At 40.4% G+C, this 19,595-nt stretch overlaps 1 protein-coding gene across 3 annotated transcripts in view; it reads right to left on the bottom strand.

The window, feature by feature from the left end:
- Positions 1–19,595, bottom strand: part of LOC133045631 (natural resistance-associated macrophage protein 2-like) — a 33,524-nt gene that overhangs the window by 12,437 nt on the left and 1,492 nt on the right. For 2 of the 3 annotated variants that reach the window (XM_061127829.1, XM_061127842.1), the window contains exons 2-16: positions 16,572–16,655; positions 14,554–14,702; positions 13,821–13,940; positions 13,271–13,390; positions 11,675–11,781; positions 10,326–10,396; positions 10,151–10,218; positions 8,937–9,092; positions 8,130–8,288; positions 6,703–6,789; positions 5,679–5,798; positions 5,385–5,534; positions 4,775–4,848; positions 3,783–3,936; positions 2,187–2,242 (exon numbers count right to left, since the gene is read on the bottom strand). In XM_061127829.1, the coding sequence (XP_060983812.1) occupies positions 2,187–2,242; positions 3,783–3,936; positions 4,775–4,848; positions 5,385–5,534; positions 5,679–5,798; positions 6,703–6,789; positions 8,130–8,288; positions 8,937–9,092; positions 10,151–10,218; positions 10,326–10,396; positions 11,675–11,781; positions 13,271–13,390; positions 13,821–13,940; positions 14,554–14,702; positions 16,572–16,644 (1,664 nt within the window). In that variant the 5' untranslated portion in view covers positions 16,645–16,655. The other variant, XM_061127834.1, reaches the window with a different exon arrangement.

Below are 19,595 nucleotides of genomic sequence, written 5' to 3'. Positions count from 1 at the left end.
ACCCCAAAGTCTCTTGAAAACACCCGTTCATAAATGCTATCATCTTTTTCTATCACAACCCTCCTAGAGGAGGAAGGGGAAGGTTTCCCAACTCTAGTGCTCAAGAAGAAATACCATCAGGAGCGCTCTCTACTAATACGAGAATTATTAAAATCAGGACTCCAAAGAAAAATTTGATAAACTCTTTAATCTCTGCAGAAAATTGTTGAAGTGATTTTCTAACAGATTAGTTACCACCACCTACAAGTGAGTTTTACCATCTGTCCATTTATCATCTATTTTAAGCTTTCTCACCCCTCTTAACTGCCACTGAGAAATTCAAAGTGAAAATAAATTAAAAGAATCCTGAACCTGATAGTGGTAGATTATCTCATTTATATTATCTCATTTATCTCATTTATATTATCTCATTTATCTCATTTATATTTATATGGATCAAGCCACCCTAGTTGAGATTTAATCTTTTATAATTAAAAATGTATAATTTTATAATTAAAATAATCCAGAGAACTGCTGGTGTCAGTGCCTCAGTCCCTGCAGTGAGCCACTGCCGACCCACGCCTCTCGAGGAGACCCTCCAACACCAGTAGATTTCAACACTAAACTTGCACAATGGCTTTGAAACCAAGAGTAGTGGATTTTGATGAATCCTGAAACAAACTCTTTACAACAATCAAAGTTGTGGTCACTTTGGAGTACAGCGAGAGAGCAACGTGGAACAATCGCTTTTCATATCCTTCAATGGCACTGACACCTCCGTCCATCAGAGAGATAGGTTCATAAGCTTGTTGAAAAATGAGAACAGGTTTAAGGTTTTCTAAGTGGATGAACATTCCAGTGTGACACTTTCCAAATATATTATTGTTCAAATTTCTAAGTTCATTGCCCATATGTAGCAGACAAAAATCTTTGCTAACCTTTTATGCAATAAACACTTTACTGAGCACTTAATATATCTCAGGCACTACTTAATTAAAATTAAATTGAAAATAAAATAAAATCTTATTATAATTGAAATAAAGTAAATTAAATTGAAAATAAAATTGAAATTAAAAGATGCTTGCTCCTTGGAAGAAAAGCTATGACAAACCTAGACAGCAGATTAAAAAGCAGAGACATTACTTTGCCAACAAAGGTCCATATAGTCAAAGCTAGGGTTTTTCCAGTAGTTATTATGGATGTGAGAGTTGGACCATAAAGAGAACCAAGCACTGAAGGATTGATGCTTTTGAACTGTGGTGTTGGAGAAGACTCTTGAGAGTCCCTTAGACTGCAAAGAAATCAAACCAGTCAATCCTAAAGGAAATCAACCCTGAATATTTATTGGAAGGACCCACACTGAAGCTGAAACTCCAATACTTTGGCCACATGATGCGAACAGCTGACTCACTGGAAAAGACCTTGATGCTGGGAAAGATTGAAGGCAGGAGGGGAAGGGATGAGATGGTTGGATGGAGATGAGTTTGGACTTGATGGACGTGAGTTTGAGTAAGCTCCAGGAGTTGGTGATGGACAAGGAAACCTGCTGCAGTCCATGGGGTCGCAAAGAGTTGGACATGACTGAGTGACTGAACTGAACTGAACTAAGACATTACTTTAGGTTTTGGGAGTATAGCTATGAACAACACAAACTGCTTTCCCTTGATTGTACTAAAGGAGATAAGACATTAAACAGATGTAAAGAAAAAACAATTATTCAAAGGGTATGCATAAGGAAATTTCTCAGACTTTTAAATGCACTGTCATTTGATAAACTAAACTTGCACACATATTCTGTACTTTGTATTATAAAAAATTTATTGAATTATCTAAATAAGTTTTTTTAACATATAGTCAGTCTTTCTCAGAATCTTACAAAGAGGATTATGCCTCAAACAGATAAAAGAAGCTGGCCCTTGGGCAGCAAAAGAGTTCAGTGTTGTTTGAGAGAAGTAGATGTCAAGTTGTCAAGGATCCTACCTAATCCAGTTCCCAGGTTAGAGTTCAGAAAGAAAAATAATGCCATCTTTCAAACATGTGAAACAAAGTCTTTTCCAACAAACAGCTGAGTCCTAAATGCAGTCTGTACAACACACATGTCTGGCTATGTTCACACAGTAAACCACAGAAACACACTGGCTCTGCAGTGTTTACTCAGTGTAGCCATGGATAGCATCTTCGGTCAGCAGGACTTCAGAGATGCTTACCGTGTGTGTCCGGAGTCCAGGAAGGACATGCCCAGTGCAATGAAACACTGCCAACCCTGAAAGAGAAAATACAGTCATCATTCACCAAACTCTGGAGAGTCCTTACCCCTGCACCGCCCACACCGCACTGCTCAGATGCAAACCTCTTTGTTGTACTAATTTCGATACTCAGTTCCCTTTGTTCCTACTGCTCTGTGTTTGCTTCTTTTACCTGATTGGGAGAGTTCTGTGAAGACCACTTTTTTTCAGGCTTATCACATTCCTTACCATACAGGGAATGACTGACTAATAAAACTGAGATAGTCTCCTGACTAAACAGTAGTACCTCACTCCAGAGTCAGTGCTCAGCCTTAAAAGTAGGTCTTCAACAAATTCTATAGCATCAGGCTGATTGAGAACAATTCAGCACATCTGCATAAAGGAAAGATCCCCTTAACTTCTACAGCATTTTCTTTGGGCAGTGGTGTGTGTGTGTGTGTGTGTCTGTCTGTCTGTCTGTCTGTCTGGGACTTTGAAGTGAAAGCCCGAAATCCTAACAACTATACCACCAGGGAATGCCTTGCTGCGAATTTTTAAAACAATTTCTGTCAAGACTATACTCAGTTACTTGGGTTTCCTTGGAGTAAGTCCCTATATTATAGGCTCGTCATAATCTTAGTGTGCCCATGGTTCACTGAGGAGGAAAAAAGAAGCACTATACCTACTCAAGTAATAATTTTTCAATATTTACTAAAATGTTTTCCCAATCAAGTACCTACCCTGTGGCAGATACTGGCATGGGAACTAGGTCAGTGTTAGAAAGATGAGCAGAGGGTTCCTACTCCCCAGCCTTGCCATTCTCTGTAGCAGATACAGTATAAATTCTGCTGTCCCTAATCCTGAACCCTGTGCTTTTTAGAGAAACCTGTGTAGAACAGGGAGGTGGATGTGTTGTAGCTATCACTGCTTTTCAGTGATATATATCACATTATAGATCTGGAAAATAGAGAAAGAATATACCCATAATCCCACCATCCTAAGGCAACTACTCTTACCATTCTTACATAATCTACTCTAGACTTTTGATAATTTTTTGATTATCTAGGTATACATAATTCTGCATTCCTTTTTTACAGAGCTATGTTTTATAACCATCATTTTTAATAACTCTAGAATAATTCAAAGAGAGAATATCACTATTTACTAATTTCAACATTGGACAGCTATTAAGTAGTAGAGTTGGGTAGGGCTGTGAATCCACATGTGCTGCCCTCCAAAGATCTGAAATCACAGGACACAGCTCCCTTCTCCAACCCCATCTTTTACCACTCTCTACTTTCTACATAGCTCATCTTCTTTGAGTTTTTCAAACATACTACACTCTCTTGTCAGGAATTATTAGGAATGGAAATCAGCTGGAGTGACAGAAAAATGACAAAACTTAGGAACCAAGGGAAAATTTATGGCTAAAAATATTCTTTAGTCACGGCTGGTTTAACGAGTTCATGTAAATTGTGTCAATAACCTGAAGATAGATAGCTATGTGCTCTTTTGGGTTCTTTCTCTTCTGAGTGTTAGCCCCCCTTGACCACCCTTACCCCTTCCAACTGGACTTACCAAGTAAAACACAAAGCTCAGATAAGCTACGCTGACCACTGCAGCCACCACATACAATACCATATGCCCTAGATCCTGGACATAAACCATGACGAAGTACATGTTGATGGAACAGATGATAAGGACCACGATACCGCCCAGGATCCGCAAGCCTCTGTAAAAAGCATCAGCACAATTATTGGTGGAATAGTCCACCCTGTCCACAGATGGAAAAAGACACTATATCTCCTTAGGCAGGAGTAAGCAGCATTTCAAAATAAACTTAAAAGTAGATCTTATGTCCCAGATTAGGTTAAAAGGGTCAAAGTTACGCAATGTTAGGGAGAAATAAAGGCTTCCCTGATAGTTCAGACAGCTAAGACTCTGCCAGCAATGTAGGAGACCTGCGCTCAATCCCCGGGTCACGAAGATCCCATGGAGAAGGGAATGGCTACCCACTCCAGTATTCTTGCCTGAAGAAGACTCCATGGTCACAAATTACAATGGGTCACAAAGAATCAGACACAGCTGAGTGGCTGACACACACAGAGAAAAAGGGAAAATAACACTATCAAATAATCCCTATTATTTAATTCCCTAAAAATGAACAAGCCCTAAAACTGCAAAAAGTCATGAGTCCCTAGAGATGAAACAAGTCATTTCAAATGCCACATGCCCTTTAAAGATGTATCGAAAAGGTATTAGAACAAAAAATGTGCTTTCCCTCCTTTGTTACATACACAATCTCTACCTTTTTTTTTTAATTGAAGTAGAGCTGATATACAATGTTGTGCTTATTTTTTTTTAACTTTTGGCCATTCTCTGTGGTATATGAGACCTTAGTTTCAGCGAAGTCCCCAATAGTCTCTCTTCTAAGTCACAGATTGAAGGGGCAGCTCTAGCAATCACTTCTTAAAGCATATAGCTCCCCTATAACTGCTTTTCTGACTGGCCTGTTTGATGAAGATACCCTTTCCCCCCACATCTTTGGGAACTAAAAGAAACACACTCACAGTCCATTGGCAAATTCGCTCATGACTGGTCGCAAGCTCGTATATGTCAGGATGGGTATGAGGGCAAAGGGAAGCTAGAAAAGAGAAAACGAAGATCAGACAAGGCTATGGAGGGTTCCTGTAACACCCCAGAGAGCGGCACTCTTAGCAAAACAGAACCACAGACCTTGCTTCACCTACTCTGTGAGAAATTATTCCTGTCATCACAACATGCTGGAGGGTTGTGTGGAAATCTGTAGCATGAACCTAGCATCAGTGATGCTCATAGTGTCTTAACAAAATTTGTATCTGCCAAATTTTCTTAATCTCCATAAAACCAAGGAGTGTCTTACACATTATTTAGTGTTTGCTTGGATTAACAAACAATAACGCTGTGTTCTTTGTGTAATTACGGCTTATAATTTCCATTCAACAGGCTTAGAAAAAAAAAACCAAGTCATTTCTAAAAGCCTTTGAGGTGCCAGAGATTTCATATGAATTCACTGTAGACCAAGAAGGTGTCTCTTTCTTCCTCTGAATTTTCCCCACACCCACACTAGGCTTGGTACCTAACGGCAATACAGAATGCCTCCTGACTCAATGCGATGTGAGACCCCAGTTCTCTCCTCACTAGTAAGCTCTGAAGAACATTCAGGATGTCATTCAATCCTGTGAGATGCTCCACATCTTGGAAGACGGCCACAAGCAGAGTGGGGATGATGGCAATAGAGAGGGTCAGAATCACTTGGGCAAAGCGTGACCATTTTAGGTTCAGGAATCCCTGGAAGAAAACACAGGAGGATGAATGTCTGGAAGAGGAAACAGAAAAAGGTCTGGGGAGGTTCGGGAAGACCTTAGAGGCACGGAATTAAGAAAGGACAAAAAGGCAATGTCCTCTAGTCTACCCAGTCACAACAGCACATACCTCCATGATAAATTGGCCGGAATAGGTCCCTGTCATGGTGGAGCTCTGCCCCGCAGCCAGGATCCCCACCGCCCAGATGTAGAGAGCGGCAGGCCCTAAGTAACACCCCAGCACAACACCCTGGAGAGGCAAGGGAGAGAGATCACCTGAGACAACACCTCGAACATACTCCTTTATGTCACTTCCTCTATTCCTGGCTATGCACCCACCTCTACCAAGCACTGTGCTGGCACTGTCCCAGAAGCGAGACTCGGGTCCTGACCTCATTCTAGAGGCTTTCAACCTAAATTATGCTGGATGGGCCCCCATTCCTCCTCAGCCTAGTTCCTTCTCTTCTCTAGGCTCCGAAAGCCTTTATCCTCAACTTATATGTTAACTATTAAAAAAAAGTCTACAACACATTTCCCAAATTATATTCCTTAACACAGTATTCTGGAAGATGGTAATAGAAATGGAGATAAAGCACAAATGAATTCTGGAGATGCTACATACTGTTTATTCTACTTTTGGAGGTTCACAATGTAACTGGCATAAAAGGGACAGAGAGGTTCCAACAAAGACCACTTTCCTGGGACTCTCCTGGTGGTCCAGTGGTTAAGATTTCATGCTCCCAATGTGGGGGGCATGGGATGATCCCTGGTCAGGGAACTAGATCCCACATGCCACACAATGTGCCCTAAATAAAGTCTCCAGCCACAAGGGTGAGGGATTGGGGAAGAGAACAAATATAAAAAAAAAAAGACCACTTTACTAAGAACACTTTCTTTGACGCCGATTAACACCTATAGCGCAAAATGCTACCAACATAAGTTTAAGAATCACGGATACAATTCATCTTTTCAGCTGATCTTATATTTCCTTCCACATAATCCAAAAGGCTTGTCTGGCATGGGACCTCTGAATAACAATACTCAACAATCCAGAGAAGATATGCTGAGCTCTGAAGTGAACCCTAAGAAAAGACCAGATACTATGCTAAGAATCTTGATTCAGGGGCAAAGATCAGAAATCTGAACAGGTTTACCCCTCTGTAGATGTCCACAGCCAGTGTTGAGCTATCCTCTGGGAAAAGGTGAGTATGGGGACTGCTGCTGTTTTTACAGACTGCAACCTGGAACCAAAGCAGTTTAGGAACAGCTTTTAATTTTGAGTCCAGGACTCAAGAGAAGACCTCTCCTATAGATCACACACAGGTCATCTAAGAGACAGATGCTGAAGGCAAGAAACTGGACATGGATTCTGATGAGAGCAGAGATTGACCGCAAATATGAGAGGACACCCAGAATAGGGAGCCCTTAGTCAAAGCAGAGACAGGAGTCAGAAGTCCTATAATGGGTGCACCCCAAGGTTCATCGCGGCACTGTTTATAATAGCCAGGACATGGAAGCAACCTAGATGCCCAGCAGCAGACAAATGGATAAGGAAGCTGTGGCACATATACACCATGGAATATTACTCAGCCATTAAAAAGAATTCATTGAATCAGTTCTAATGAGATGGATGAAACTGGAGCCCATTATACAGAGTGAAGTAAGCCAGAAAGATGAAGAACAGTACAGCATACTAACACATATATATGGAATTTAAAAAGATGGTAATGATAACCCTATATGCAAAACAGAAAAAGAGACACAGATGTACAGAACAGACTTTTAGACTCTGTGGGAGAAGGTGAGGGTGGGATGTTCTGAGAGAATAGCATTGAAACAAGTATACTATCAACAGTGAAACAGATCACCAGCCCAGGTTGGATGCATGAGACAAGTGCTCAGGGCTGGTGCACTGGGAAGACCCAGAGAGATGGGATGGAGAAGGAGGTGGGAGGGGGGATCAGGAAGGGGAACACATGTAAATCCATGGCTGACTCATGTCAATGTATGGCAAAAACCACTACAATATTGTAAAGTAATTAGCCCCCAACTAATAAAAATAAATGGGGGGGGGGGAATAAGAGGACAGTTAAAGAAGGTAAGAAAAAAAAAAGAAGTCCTATAATGGGGAACAAAGGAGTCATCAAAACTAGACTGGCAATCAGGAGTCAAGAGGACAGAGAATTCAAAGTGACAAAACAGCCTGTCTAGCCACAGATTCTGTTTTCTGTGTGTTGATTCCTTGCAACTTGTCATCACCAAATGGCAGGACTGGCAAGCAGCCGGTACTTGGTAAACAGGAAGGGGAAGGGGATGAGAAAGAGCAAACAGACGTGAAGCCACTAACAACAGCAAGAGGCAGTCTTTGTCCAAGGAAAACTCCCTTCCCAGCCAAAAGCTGGAAAGGATGGGCTGAGCTTCACCATGGCCCCCGAGTGTAAACCACAACTGGAGCAATGACTTAGGGGCAGCACTGAGATCTATTTCCCCTGAGCTCCAAGTCACTGTCACGTTTTCCTGCCCCAATCAGCCTCCTCCTTACCCTCACATTCAGTAGTACCCAGGTCCTCGGCTTACTTACCACCTGCTCGTTGGTTTTCTCAAAAAATGCTTCAGCAAACACTGAGATGACACAGGTGTTGATGATAAAGGAAACAAAGAGAGCAATGCAGCAGTCAATGAAGAAGTACTTATTGGCTTCTCGAACTTCCTGCCTTTTGGCTCGGTCTATATGTCTGGACTAGAGAGGTAACAGCAAAAGTCATTTTTTCAAAATTGTTAGAACAAGTTACTTGCAATATTTCATGAGTGTGGAGTCCACTGCAAGTCCTCGATGGCAAACAACTGATCACATGAAATGTGTGAGATTCCACTTACATCCTGGTTCATTGAGTAAGAAGTCATGACCCTATGATGATATCACACATCCCCAAATTGGAAAAAGTGACCAAGTGACTTCTGAGCCCTCAGTTACTATGGCTGGAAGAACCGCTGACCTACAAAAACAACCTGATTTCAGACCTAAGCCAGAGACAACCTTAATGACAAAAGTCTCTGATGACTGTGATGGATTGACTGGTAAAAGCCAGGTTGGGCTTATTTTCCCGAACCACTAGGAGTCCATTCAGGCTTCTGAGATTTAAAGATGAGAAACCTGGTACACCTTCAGTATTTTTAGGAGGGACTTTAGTCTCTTCTCTATGAGGTCTGTTATCTCTGGTCACCTTTGCGATAAAAACAGAGTCCAACTGTGTGGAGTCCAACTGTGGAAAAACAACGTGCTCCTTCAGGGCTCTAACAATTGTAAACTAAGTGTCCCTCCCTTGCAATTAAAGGAAAAGGTCCCATGAACTACACAGGCCACTGAGATAAGAAAGGTTTTGCTCACCTTGACTAAGGCAGAATGCAGGTATATGTTGTGTGGCGTGATAATGGCGCCCACAATGGCCACAGCCTGCATGATCTGTGGGGTAAGACAGTCTGAACAGGATGGCAGGAACATGCCTTTGAGGATTTGGGTCTGGCTGGGTTTCACTGTAACACACTACATACAAACAGAACAGCCATTAGCCTTTTCCGGAACATGAGACCAGGGAGTAACACAGTACTAGAGACACTGCATCCGTTACTCCTTAAGCCCCTTCATCAACAACTACACAGGACATGAGGACCACAGAACCATCCAGAAACCAAGCAGCACAGTTCAGAGAACTTAGGACTGGAGCGTCCAGACATTTCCTATTGTATTTTATATACACAAAATAGATGTGTAGAGAGTGTAATTAATATTCTAAAGAAATATAAGGGGCTTATTGATAATAGTATCACAATAACTCCTGTCAGACACACCTCAGAATACAGCCAATTCTTGATTGCCCACACTAACCATGCTTCTGTGCTCACAATGTATATACAAATCACTTACACTTGCCACTAGCATCTGCTGAGACTCACTCAGAAACACTTCTCACACACACTTTTTTCCTGGTTCAGCATTTCCCTTGGAAGCCTTAGATCAAGGTGTATCATCTACTCAGAGAAGATGCATTGTTAAAAGCTTATTAGCTAGGGAAATTAACAGAAATCAATTTATAATAATTGGACATAGAAAGGTGCTGGGTTTCACTTCACTACATATAATGGTAGAGTTAGTTTTAACCCAACGGAGTGTTGGGACTGGGGCACAAACCAGGAAATATGCACTGTATCCCCTATAGGTCATTGCTACAATACAGAGATAGTCCAAGCTGCAATTACTGTCAACCAGGATGAGCAAAAACAGAATCCGTTTAGGTAACAGCCAGAATAACCCTGCAACCGCTTTCCTAACCCTCTCCAAGGCTGCTCTGTTATTGGGATGGCCAACCTGGGACCTGGGAGATTAGTTTGGAAAGTTCCAGAAACTCTAATCAATTGAACTAAGAGTCCCTGCAGGCCTTCCTGAACACTAGTCTTTACTACAATTCATTCCTTTAAAATTGGCATAAGGTTGAATTTGGCTTTTTGTTAAAACCTACTGTATCTTATAATGAAAGAACAAAAATCTTTGTTTTAAAAAGCTAATAAAAAAAATAAAGTTAATGAATAGCCTGTAATACTCACCTCATAGCCAAATGTGAGGGCCATAACAGTGATGATAAAACCAAAAAATGCTTCTAGCTTTTGCAAACCTGAAGGGGAAAATGTAGCAGTGAGTTCATAGAAGGCAGATTTCCCTGTAAATCACATGATGGAAAGCAGCTCCTCTGACTGACCCCTCCATTCCCATGCTCCTTACCATAGTTGTCCAAAAAGAGAAATGCAAATGTATCTGCAATGGTGATAAGAACTCCACCCCATAGTGGAATCCTAGGTCAGAGATGAAAAACAGAGACTTAAGGGAAGAAAAGAAACATTGAGAATGACCCTCTTCCCAACAGTTCTCCAGACATCTGACACTTGGAGGAGCAAGGACTTGGGAAAATGGATCCATGGTAAGTAGGCCAGGCCCTGGGTAGTTTAGGATCACAGCACTAAATGAAACCATTTGTTGTTGCTGTTCAGTCATCAAGTTGTGTTCAACTCTTTGAGATCCCGTGGACTGCAGCACACCAGGCTTCCCTGTGCCTCACCATCTCATCTCCCAGAGTTTCCCCAAGTTCACACCTATTCAATCAGTGATGCCATCCAACCATCTCGTCCTCTGTCGCCCTCTTCTCTTTCTGCCATAAATCTTTCCCAGCATCAGGGTCTTTTACCAATGAGTCTAGCTATTCGCATCAGGTGGCCAAAGTATTAGAGCTCAGCCTCACCAATGAGTCTTCAGGGTTGATTTCCTTAAGATTGACTGGTTTGATCTCCTTGCTGTCTAAAGGACTCAAGAGTCTTCTCCAGCACCTCAGTTCAAAAGCAGCAATTCTTCGGTGCTCGGCCTTCTTTTTGGTCCAGCTCTCACATCTGTACATGACTACTGGAAAGACCATAGCCTTGACTATAGGGACCCCTGTCACTAAAGTAATGTCTTTGTTTTTTAACACACTGTCTAGGTTTGTCAAAGTGAAACAATACATTCATTCAAACTTTGTCTAGTATTTCAGACATTCAGGACACAAAACTGAAAAGCATTGGTCTTATCTCTAAACGACCTCCCTTGGGATAAACTGACATACAAATTAATTATAATACACCCTGCCACATATTGCATAACACAGGTATGTATTACCCAACATGAGAACATGAAAGATACACAGCCTACATCTGCCAGGAGAAAGGAAGGTAGTTTCAGAAAGGTTCTACAGAAAAAATAATACTTGAGTAAATCTTGGAAATTGAAAATGACTTGTGTTTTTCTTTTTATGTTGTTGCTTAGTCTCTAAGTCGTGTGCAACTCTTTTTCGACCTCATGGATTATAGTCCACCAGGCTCCTCTAGCCATAGGATATCCCAAGCAAGAATACTGGAGTGGGGTGCAATTTCATTCAGCAGGAAATCTTCTAGATCATGGTATCAAACTTGTACCTACTGCTTCACAGGCAGATTCTTTACCACTAAGTCACCTGGGAAGGTGACTGGGAAGGACTTTTGTTTTTATACTTGCTTTGAAATCTCACAAAACATTGGTTACTTTCTAGAAGAAAAACCTCTCACCTTCCTGCAGACAGGAGATTGATGGCAATAGCTGAGCCAATAACGTCTTGCATATCTACACCAATGATAGCTAACTCCACCATCAGCCACAGAAGGATTCGTGGAACCTAAACACCAAACAGCAGAAAGATATGGTTCTAATTAATCATTTCAAAGAACTTCCCCCATAGTTTAGAATTCACATTTTGGCAGTGATCCATAAACAGTCCTTTATTAAACTTTAGGTCTAGAGATGAAGGACCAGAACTCAGCTTTGGCCCCCTGCTGGAGAGGGCCAGGCTGCTCTTTGTGGCAGAGCTTGTGAGTCAAGGTCAGGGCAGCAGCTGATGTCAATTTCTTCTCCTTCCATTTCACTTGACAGAAAAATAGAATTTCCACTCATTATTTCCACTAATTTTTTTTTGCCTAAAAACAATCCTAAAATTCTTAGGGGGAAATGAGGATGCTAAGATAGTCAAAATATTGTTCAGGAAAGAACAGAAATACTATAGAAAAAATATCTATCCTGACCATAGCTGAAGAGACAAAACAAACATGAAAAGGTTGGAGTCATCCTTAATATAATAATGCACAAGCAAAAAAAATTAAAAAATTAAAAAAAAAAAATAATGCACAAGCAAGTTAAAAAAGACAGATATGCAAAAGGGACTCAGGGCAAAGTGTTGGAATTGGGTGTCCAATAACAAAATCTGGAAGATAATCTCGCCAAATAATTAAACAGAAAGAAATTTAGTAGTGCCACCTCACTGAGGGAGGGGGGTGGGAGGGGCCACTTCGTCATAGCTACCACTGAAAAAAAGTCACAAAAAAACAAGAGCTGAGATACATGAAGAAAGAGAAGCTAAACAAACTATAAATTACCAAGTTTTTTTTTTTTTTTTTTTGAGATGCATATAAAAACGAACAAAAAAAAAGGCAGGTAAAGATACTATCTCACAGCCAGGAAAGGAGATTAAACTTTAAGAAAAAACTGGCGGTAGATACTTATCTAAAGACCAAGTCAGTTTAAAGCTATCTTCCAGACCCTGTGTCTATCCATTCCTAACTTAAGCAGGAACAAGAAAGACCTAAATATCCAGAAAGAAACTATGGAGGACAGTGTAAACTCCAGGGTCAAGGTAAAATGAAAAAGCATCATTAACAAATTCAAAGATCCTACCAAACATGCCCTGGTAAAAGAAAAAAACTCACTTCAGATTGACAGCAAAGACAAACAAAAAGGAAAATATGAACAATGCAAAGTAATGGAGTAATATGGATGAATGGAAAAAAAGCTTTAGAGAACACACCCACCCCTTTGCGAACTGGGCCCTGCTGGGTGCCAGAAGGCACAGTAAAAGGTAAGTGTTTATTCACATAGAATGTTTCTAAGGAAACTTTCTGGTAAATGTGAATCTCATGTTAGATTTTGAAGGAGTGCAGAAACATGGTTTCGCAGCAAGAGAAGCTACAGACTTTCCCTTGGGACTGCCAGTCCTCAGGGACACAGATCCCCTCTTCCTCCACTATTTCAGTATGGGGTCGGGGGGAGGCGGCGGGACAGCACAGGTTGCCAGACACACAGTTACCTATGAGTAACAGACAAACAGTGCTTACCCTGAGATACTGACGGTAACACACTTCAGCAAGAGGAAGTCCGGTGACCACTCCCAGCCTAGCTGCAAGCGTTTGGAGCAGGACCCCGACGATGGTGGCCAACAGCAGAACCCACAGCAGCTAGAGAAGAACAAAATCCCACCATTACACTCGTGAGACAACTGGAAGTTTCGGCTTGGTTGTTTGGCAATGGGAATGGGAAACAGTACACTTAGGAAAGCGCCCCATTCAGGGATCAAATGACCTGAGTTCTGTATCACATTCTGCACAGAACTTGCTAGGTTACCTTGTACCTTTCTGAGTCTTAGTTTTTCCCATCTGCTGTTTCACTTTTGTTCAAGGAAACTACCTGGGTAGAATAAAATTAAAAACCAACTACATGACAAAATAAAATTTAAAAACAGATGGAAAAGTACTTTTCACCTAAGTGTCAGAGCCAATGAAGTATCAGCATGTAGCCACCAAGGCTGATATCCAGCAGGCAGAGCAGAGGAAAAGGCTGTGGTGTGCTGTGTGTGTTTAAAAAGGAGAGGGAGGATTCCATGCTCACCTTAAAACCAGCCAGTGCTCCAGACTGCAAATCACATTCAATGTTTCCTGGATCCACAACGCTCATAAGAAGTCCTGGTCCTGTGAAGACCCAGAGTTTACGAAAGCTAAAACAAGAGTACTGAAGAGAGAGGAAAACAAAGCAAAATGATTATCACCTTCGGGCGAGAATGGATACACCTGCATATGTATGGTCCACCTGAAACTATCTCAACATTGTTAAATGACTATAGGCCAATACAGAATAAAAAGTTAAAAAAATAATAATAAATAGCAACAATATCAGTTTCATAAACAAAGGATTTCAGAAGTTGGACATGGGTGTGTCCAAATTTAATCACCATCTTATCCACTGTTTATCAATAAGCTGGTCAACTCTCTGTCCAAATAAGAGCCCAACCCTTCTCTTACTTGCCATTTCCAACAGCCTTTCATTCTAAAACCCCAGCGAGAATATCAGTACCATCCAAATGGGACAAAAGGCACCATAAAAAAGGGAACATGAAATTCATGGTTTCTGGATCAAAAAATGCTCACTAGTACAACTTGGCAACTGTTTTTCAAGGACCTTAGTTTCCTTAACAATTTCTGAGTTCTGACTGCAAAAATTCATTCTTCAGAGACTGCCTGCCAGAACTGACTCTGAGGTTGTTGATTTTGAGTTGTCCAGCAGACTTTGAATTCATAGATTTTCCCTAAATAATAATGTTTTCCTCCAAGGACCCGTCACTAACCTCCTCAGGAACGGCATGATTCTCATTCAGGTAGGTGGTGAAGGGCTCCTCTGAGAGCCCCCCGGAGGACTGAGGAATTGAGGAGTTACTGCAGGCAGAGTTGATGGCACCAAGACTGGCAGAGTCCCCATGGTCTCCAAAAGCATCTTCTGAATTAACAGATTTGAGAAGAAGTGAGTTAAAATTAACAAAATACTCTAATATTAATAATCATCTTAGAAATACTGAAATTAAATCTTTTAATACCTAAACAGATAAGACTGACCTGACTCGATCTCAATTTACTTTATTTTTATTTATACTGTTAATAAATTAAGTTTTGAATAGGCAATACATTCACATGGCTGAAAATTTGAGAAATACAAAAATGCTTATGGTGATAAAGCTTCCTCTCAGCCCTCTTTCCTGGTCACTCAGCTCTACATCAGTTTTCAACATTAATCTCACAAATGGTTTCCCCCTACTTTCACACTTCTATTGCCATTTGCCAATTTTTAGAATCATTTCATTTTCTTCTAAAATCACTGATGTCTAGGGCTCAATATATAACATCCCCAGACTAGCCTCACTGATAACCTAAAATCTTAACTTTTAGAAGGAAATAGTCAGGCTAATGGGACACTCCCCTCTCCACCCTGCATCGGTTATTTGGTAGGATTTACTCAAAGGATTATCCTTGGACATTGTATCTCCATCAGGCTTCCCCCCAAAATTGGTAACTTGCAAAATCCTGCCACATTTCAGGCTAAAATCTGAAGCAGCAGGGAAACCACCAAACAAGAACCCTTTGCCATCTGACTAAGACCTGCAGTGAAGAGCTTGGGGAGAGGGGCAGTATCACCCTCATGACAGGAGGGCTCATCACAGACTAATCATCAGAGTTTCCCTTCCTCCTGCATTCTGCTGCTAATTTTAAATGCAGGGTCTGGGAGAAAAGGGCTAACCAACAAGAAAGTTAGGAAACTCAGTGTGTGTAGCCATCAAATGGTTATTTTTAACCACAAAGCTCTAATCTCAGGGTTTCCAAGATACCTTTGCAGCTTTCTTTCTAAAGGGAACTGACCCACTTCACCTTAAGTGTTACTGAACTGAGGAGGAAATTTACTGAAAAGGAATGGAAATTCTAAAGGAGAAATTTAGAATCAGGAAGGATTAGTCAAAGCGCAGTCTCATTAAATACTCTATAAGGCGCTAGTTCAGTATTTTCCTGCTACATTCTCATCTGAAGCAGCCTAAGCACCCTAGAGGTTTTTATGCCAGGCTGCAAGTTAGACTGCCTTTACAAGTACTGAAAGTGTTAGTCGTTCAGTCGTGTCCGACTTTCTGTGATCCCATGACTGTAGCCTGCCAGGCTCCTCTGCCCATGGAATTCTTCAAGCAAGAATACTGGAGTGGGCTGCCATTTCCTTCTCCAGGGGATCTTCCCAACCCAGGGATTGAACCCAGGTCTCCCATACTGCAGGCAGATTCTTTACCATCTGAGCCACCAGGGAAGCCCTAGCTAAGCACTACTGCTATAAGAAACCAGACTCGAAGCTAATCTTAGCTCATCTCAGAACTGGAAATAAGTTATGAGGGAGGTCCCTGTGGTTATAAATCCATTTCATTTACAGCCTAAGTCACCAGGTGGTGAGCCCTGAATGGAGGAGGTCTCCATGATATTGTTGGGTGGGGGACAATGGTGCTTTACTGCGACTCTTGCAACCCCATGAACTGTAGCCTGCCAGGCTCCTCTGTGCATGGATTTCCCAGGCAAGGATACTAGAGTGGGTTGCCTTTGCCTTCTCCAGAGCATCTTCCCAAACCAGGAATCAAACCTGGGTTTCCTGTGTTGCAGGCAGACTCCTACACCGCAGGCAGATTCTTTACCAACTGAGCTACAGGGAAGTCCTGGAGGACAGGAAATGCAGACAATTTTTTATGGAACAGAGGACAAGAAGGACAATATGGTAAACTTGTTACTGGCTGAAGCCTAATTCCAAACAAAAATGAGTCAATAGCACAAAGCAATAAATTACCATCTGGAACAGGTATCTGAACAGACGAAGTAGGACCCAATACTATGGAGGATACCTGAGTGTCTGAGTTCATAGAATAGGATTCTGGAAAGGAGAGACGAGAGGGAGAGGAATTAGCAAGAACAAATAAAAAAAAAGTTCAAAACAAGCATTCTGTGACTCTGTATGACTGAACCCTTACTATATGAAATGAATAATTGTTCTACTGAATTACATAACCTTGAAAATAATCGCAGTTTTCTGAATATGATTAAGACATGTTTAATAGAAAAAATGGTGGCAAGAATTCAAAACCAAACTGAAGTAAAAAGTATTTCTGGGAAGTAGGCAAACAGGTTTTAATCAGCCTCCACAGAGAGCCCTGCAGGCAATCACTCAGTCTCTGCCTTTGCCTCCAGATTAATCCAAATATTTAAAGACTGACTTCCCCTCATTTTGATGGGTTTTTAAGGATAGAATCTATAACTCTTTTTGATCCAAAAAACAACTCCAGTGAGCTCAAGTTTCAATTTTCTCAGAAGCCTATGGTGGGGGTCGGGGTGTGGCGGGGTATCTTCTGGAGTGTAAAACATAGCCCCTCATGCTAATTTAGAAAACGTAAGAACTCCCCTGCCAAAAAATAAATTAATTAAATAAATAAAATAAAATAGAAGTGTCCAAAAGTATTAAGAGCAGTTATTTCTAAAAGAACATTATTAGTATTATTATTATTATTAAAAGTGTCTAATTTCTGACCTACTCATGAGGAACCAACTCAATTATTAACAGATTACTTTTGTTGTGATGACTGATATCCTGTTTCAGAAGGCACCGAAGTCTTCAATACAATTAAGGAAAATTCCTATTCACAACAGGCCTTTAAAGCTTATCTTTGAAAAGTAAACAACTGAGATAGTAGTGTGCTTTTTCTCCAAGTATGAAGTGTGAAAAGGTGCTTCTAAAATAATTTTAAACAAAAGTATCTCAAGACAAAATTTTTAATAAATTAAAATTTAAATAAATTTTTACTATTAGTATTCTAAATGATTAGTCTCATAATTACTTACAGAGCTAATAAAACACAATAAGTCTAATCTTTTCTGTGAAATCTCTGTCAACAGAGAAAATGGATTCTAGATTTCAACTTTTTTTTTTTTTTGCTGCGCCATGCAGCTTGTAGGATCTTAGTTTCCCGAACAAGGATGGAACTCCAGTCTGACAGCGAAAGCACTGAATCTTAACCACTGGGGCAATAGGGAACTCCCTAGATTCCAACTTTTTCATCAGAACATTGAGTCAGGTTTCACAAAATTATATGCATGTCCATTATTTGTTTTTATACCTTACTCAAGATTCCACACTGTATTTAACTGCCTTGAGCAGCTTCAGCTTCATGCAACAAATCTTGGCAAACAGTCTTTTCATTTTTATTTTATTACAAATATTTTCTAATTTTCCTTGTTAAGTCTTCTCAGATACACCCATCATTTAAAAGTGGACATTTAATTTCCACATGGAAATTTTGTTTAAACATGGGATTTTGTTTAAAGTATCTTTAATATTTTTTATTTTGATACTAATTTCTTATATAAATGCTTTTTTCTCTGCAATCACCTCCTATGTTTTTTTCAGTCTAACTTTATTGAGACTTTCAATGGCTAAGTCAAAGATCTCTCTTGGTAAATGTCACATTGCACTTGAAAACATGTGGGTTATTTGCAAATATCTTTCGATATTGATTTCTAACATGATTCCACCGTGATAACAGAACAGACTCTGTATGATATTAATACCTTTAGATTATGAAATTTTTGCACATTGCTTTATGTTCCCAGATATGTTCCAGTGTCTCCTAGTTTATAGTCTATGGGAACATGAATAGAATTTGTATCCTACTGTTGTGTGAAAATTAAATAAATCTTAATTATCTTGAATTGCTTTACAGTGCTTTTCAGGTCTACTGTATCCTTCTACTTTTCTGTATATTCATTCTATTAATTTGGAGACTTTGATATTGAAACTCCAGCTAAAACTCTTAATTCATCTAGTAAAAAAAATAATTGAATTTACACCATATGTACTTCAGTCAAATCAGGCCAGCATATTATGCACTAAATGATGTTCTTTTTTGTAAACTCAAAGTTTCTCACTTTGCAAGAAGGTCCCAATTCTGCTACCTATATATACAGCAGCTTTTTGGAAGGAGAGAACCTCAGACAGAAGTCTTTCTTTAGAGCTTTCCAAATAGTAGCAAGAGAACCTGAGAGAAACTTTTAAGCTTACATAAAGAGCATAAGTCTGTCAGCAGACATTTCTCTTTATATACACAATAAGGAAATAGGGGATAAAGATATCTTTGATTTCACAGCACCCACCCAAGCTCTTAGCATTAAAAGTCAAATATTAGAAAAGATGCTGCTTTGTAAATACCAGTGTGTAACCTCTAACCGTCACTTCACTGAGTCAAAACTGAACCAAGGACTTCCCTGATGGTCCAGTGGTTTGAAGAGTCCACTTTCCAACACGGGATGCAGGTTTGATCCCCGGTTGGGGAACTAAGATCCCACATGCAGAGGCAACTACTGAGCCAGCACCACAGAGAGAAACCAGAGCATCACAGCTGAGACTCCATGCAGTCAAATAAATAATAAACAAAATAAGTAAATGTTTAAAAAGAAAAAAAATCAACCAAAGCTGCTTAGTATCTCTGTGTATATTCCAAGGGACCACTGCTGACTTTCTAACATTAGAGTAAGATTTATGTACAGCTTCCCCATTCACTAACAAGAAGTGTAGCCAGGCTGCCCAAAAATTCTCCACCCAAGTCCCACAGCCATCCCAGAAACAGAAGGAACCAAGTCTGCTGCAATCATGGTCTTTTGGGCACTGACTTAAAAAAAAAAAAAAAAAAACTGGCCTAGGCCAAGACTATAAATGACATATTATCCAATAAAAACTAAACAAAGTTTTCATTTACCCAACATAGCTATCATGGACAGACCCAGTACTGCATAGCTGTAGTTTCCCCTCTTACTTAATGATAAA

Source organism: Dama dama, chromosome 3 (genome assembly GCF_033118175.1).
Source record: "Dama dama isolate Ldn47 chromosome 3, ASM3311817v1, whole genome shotgun sequence".
NCBI classification, from domain to species: domain Eukaryota; kingdom Metazoa; phylum Chordata; class Mammalia; order Artiodactyla; family Cervidae; genus Dama; species Dama dama.
This window is presented reverse-complemented; position numbering and strand designations above follow the sequence as displayed.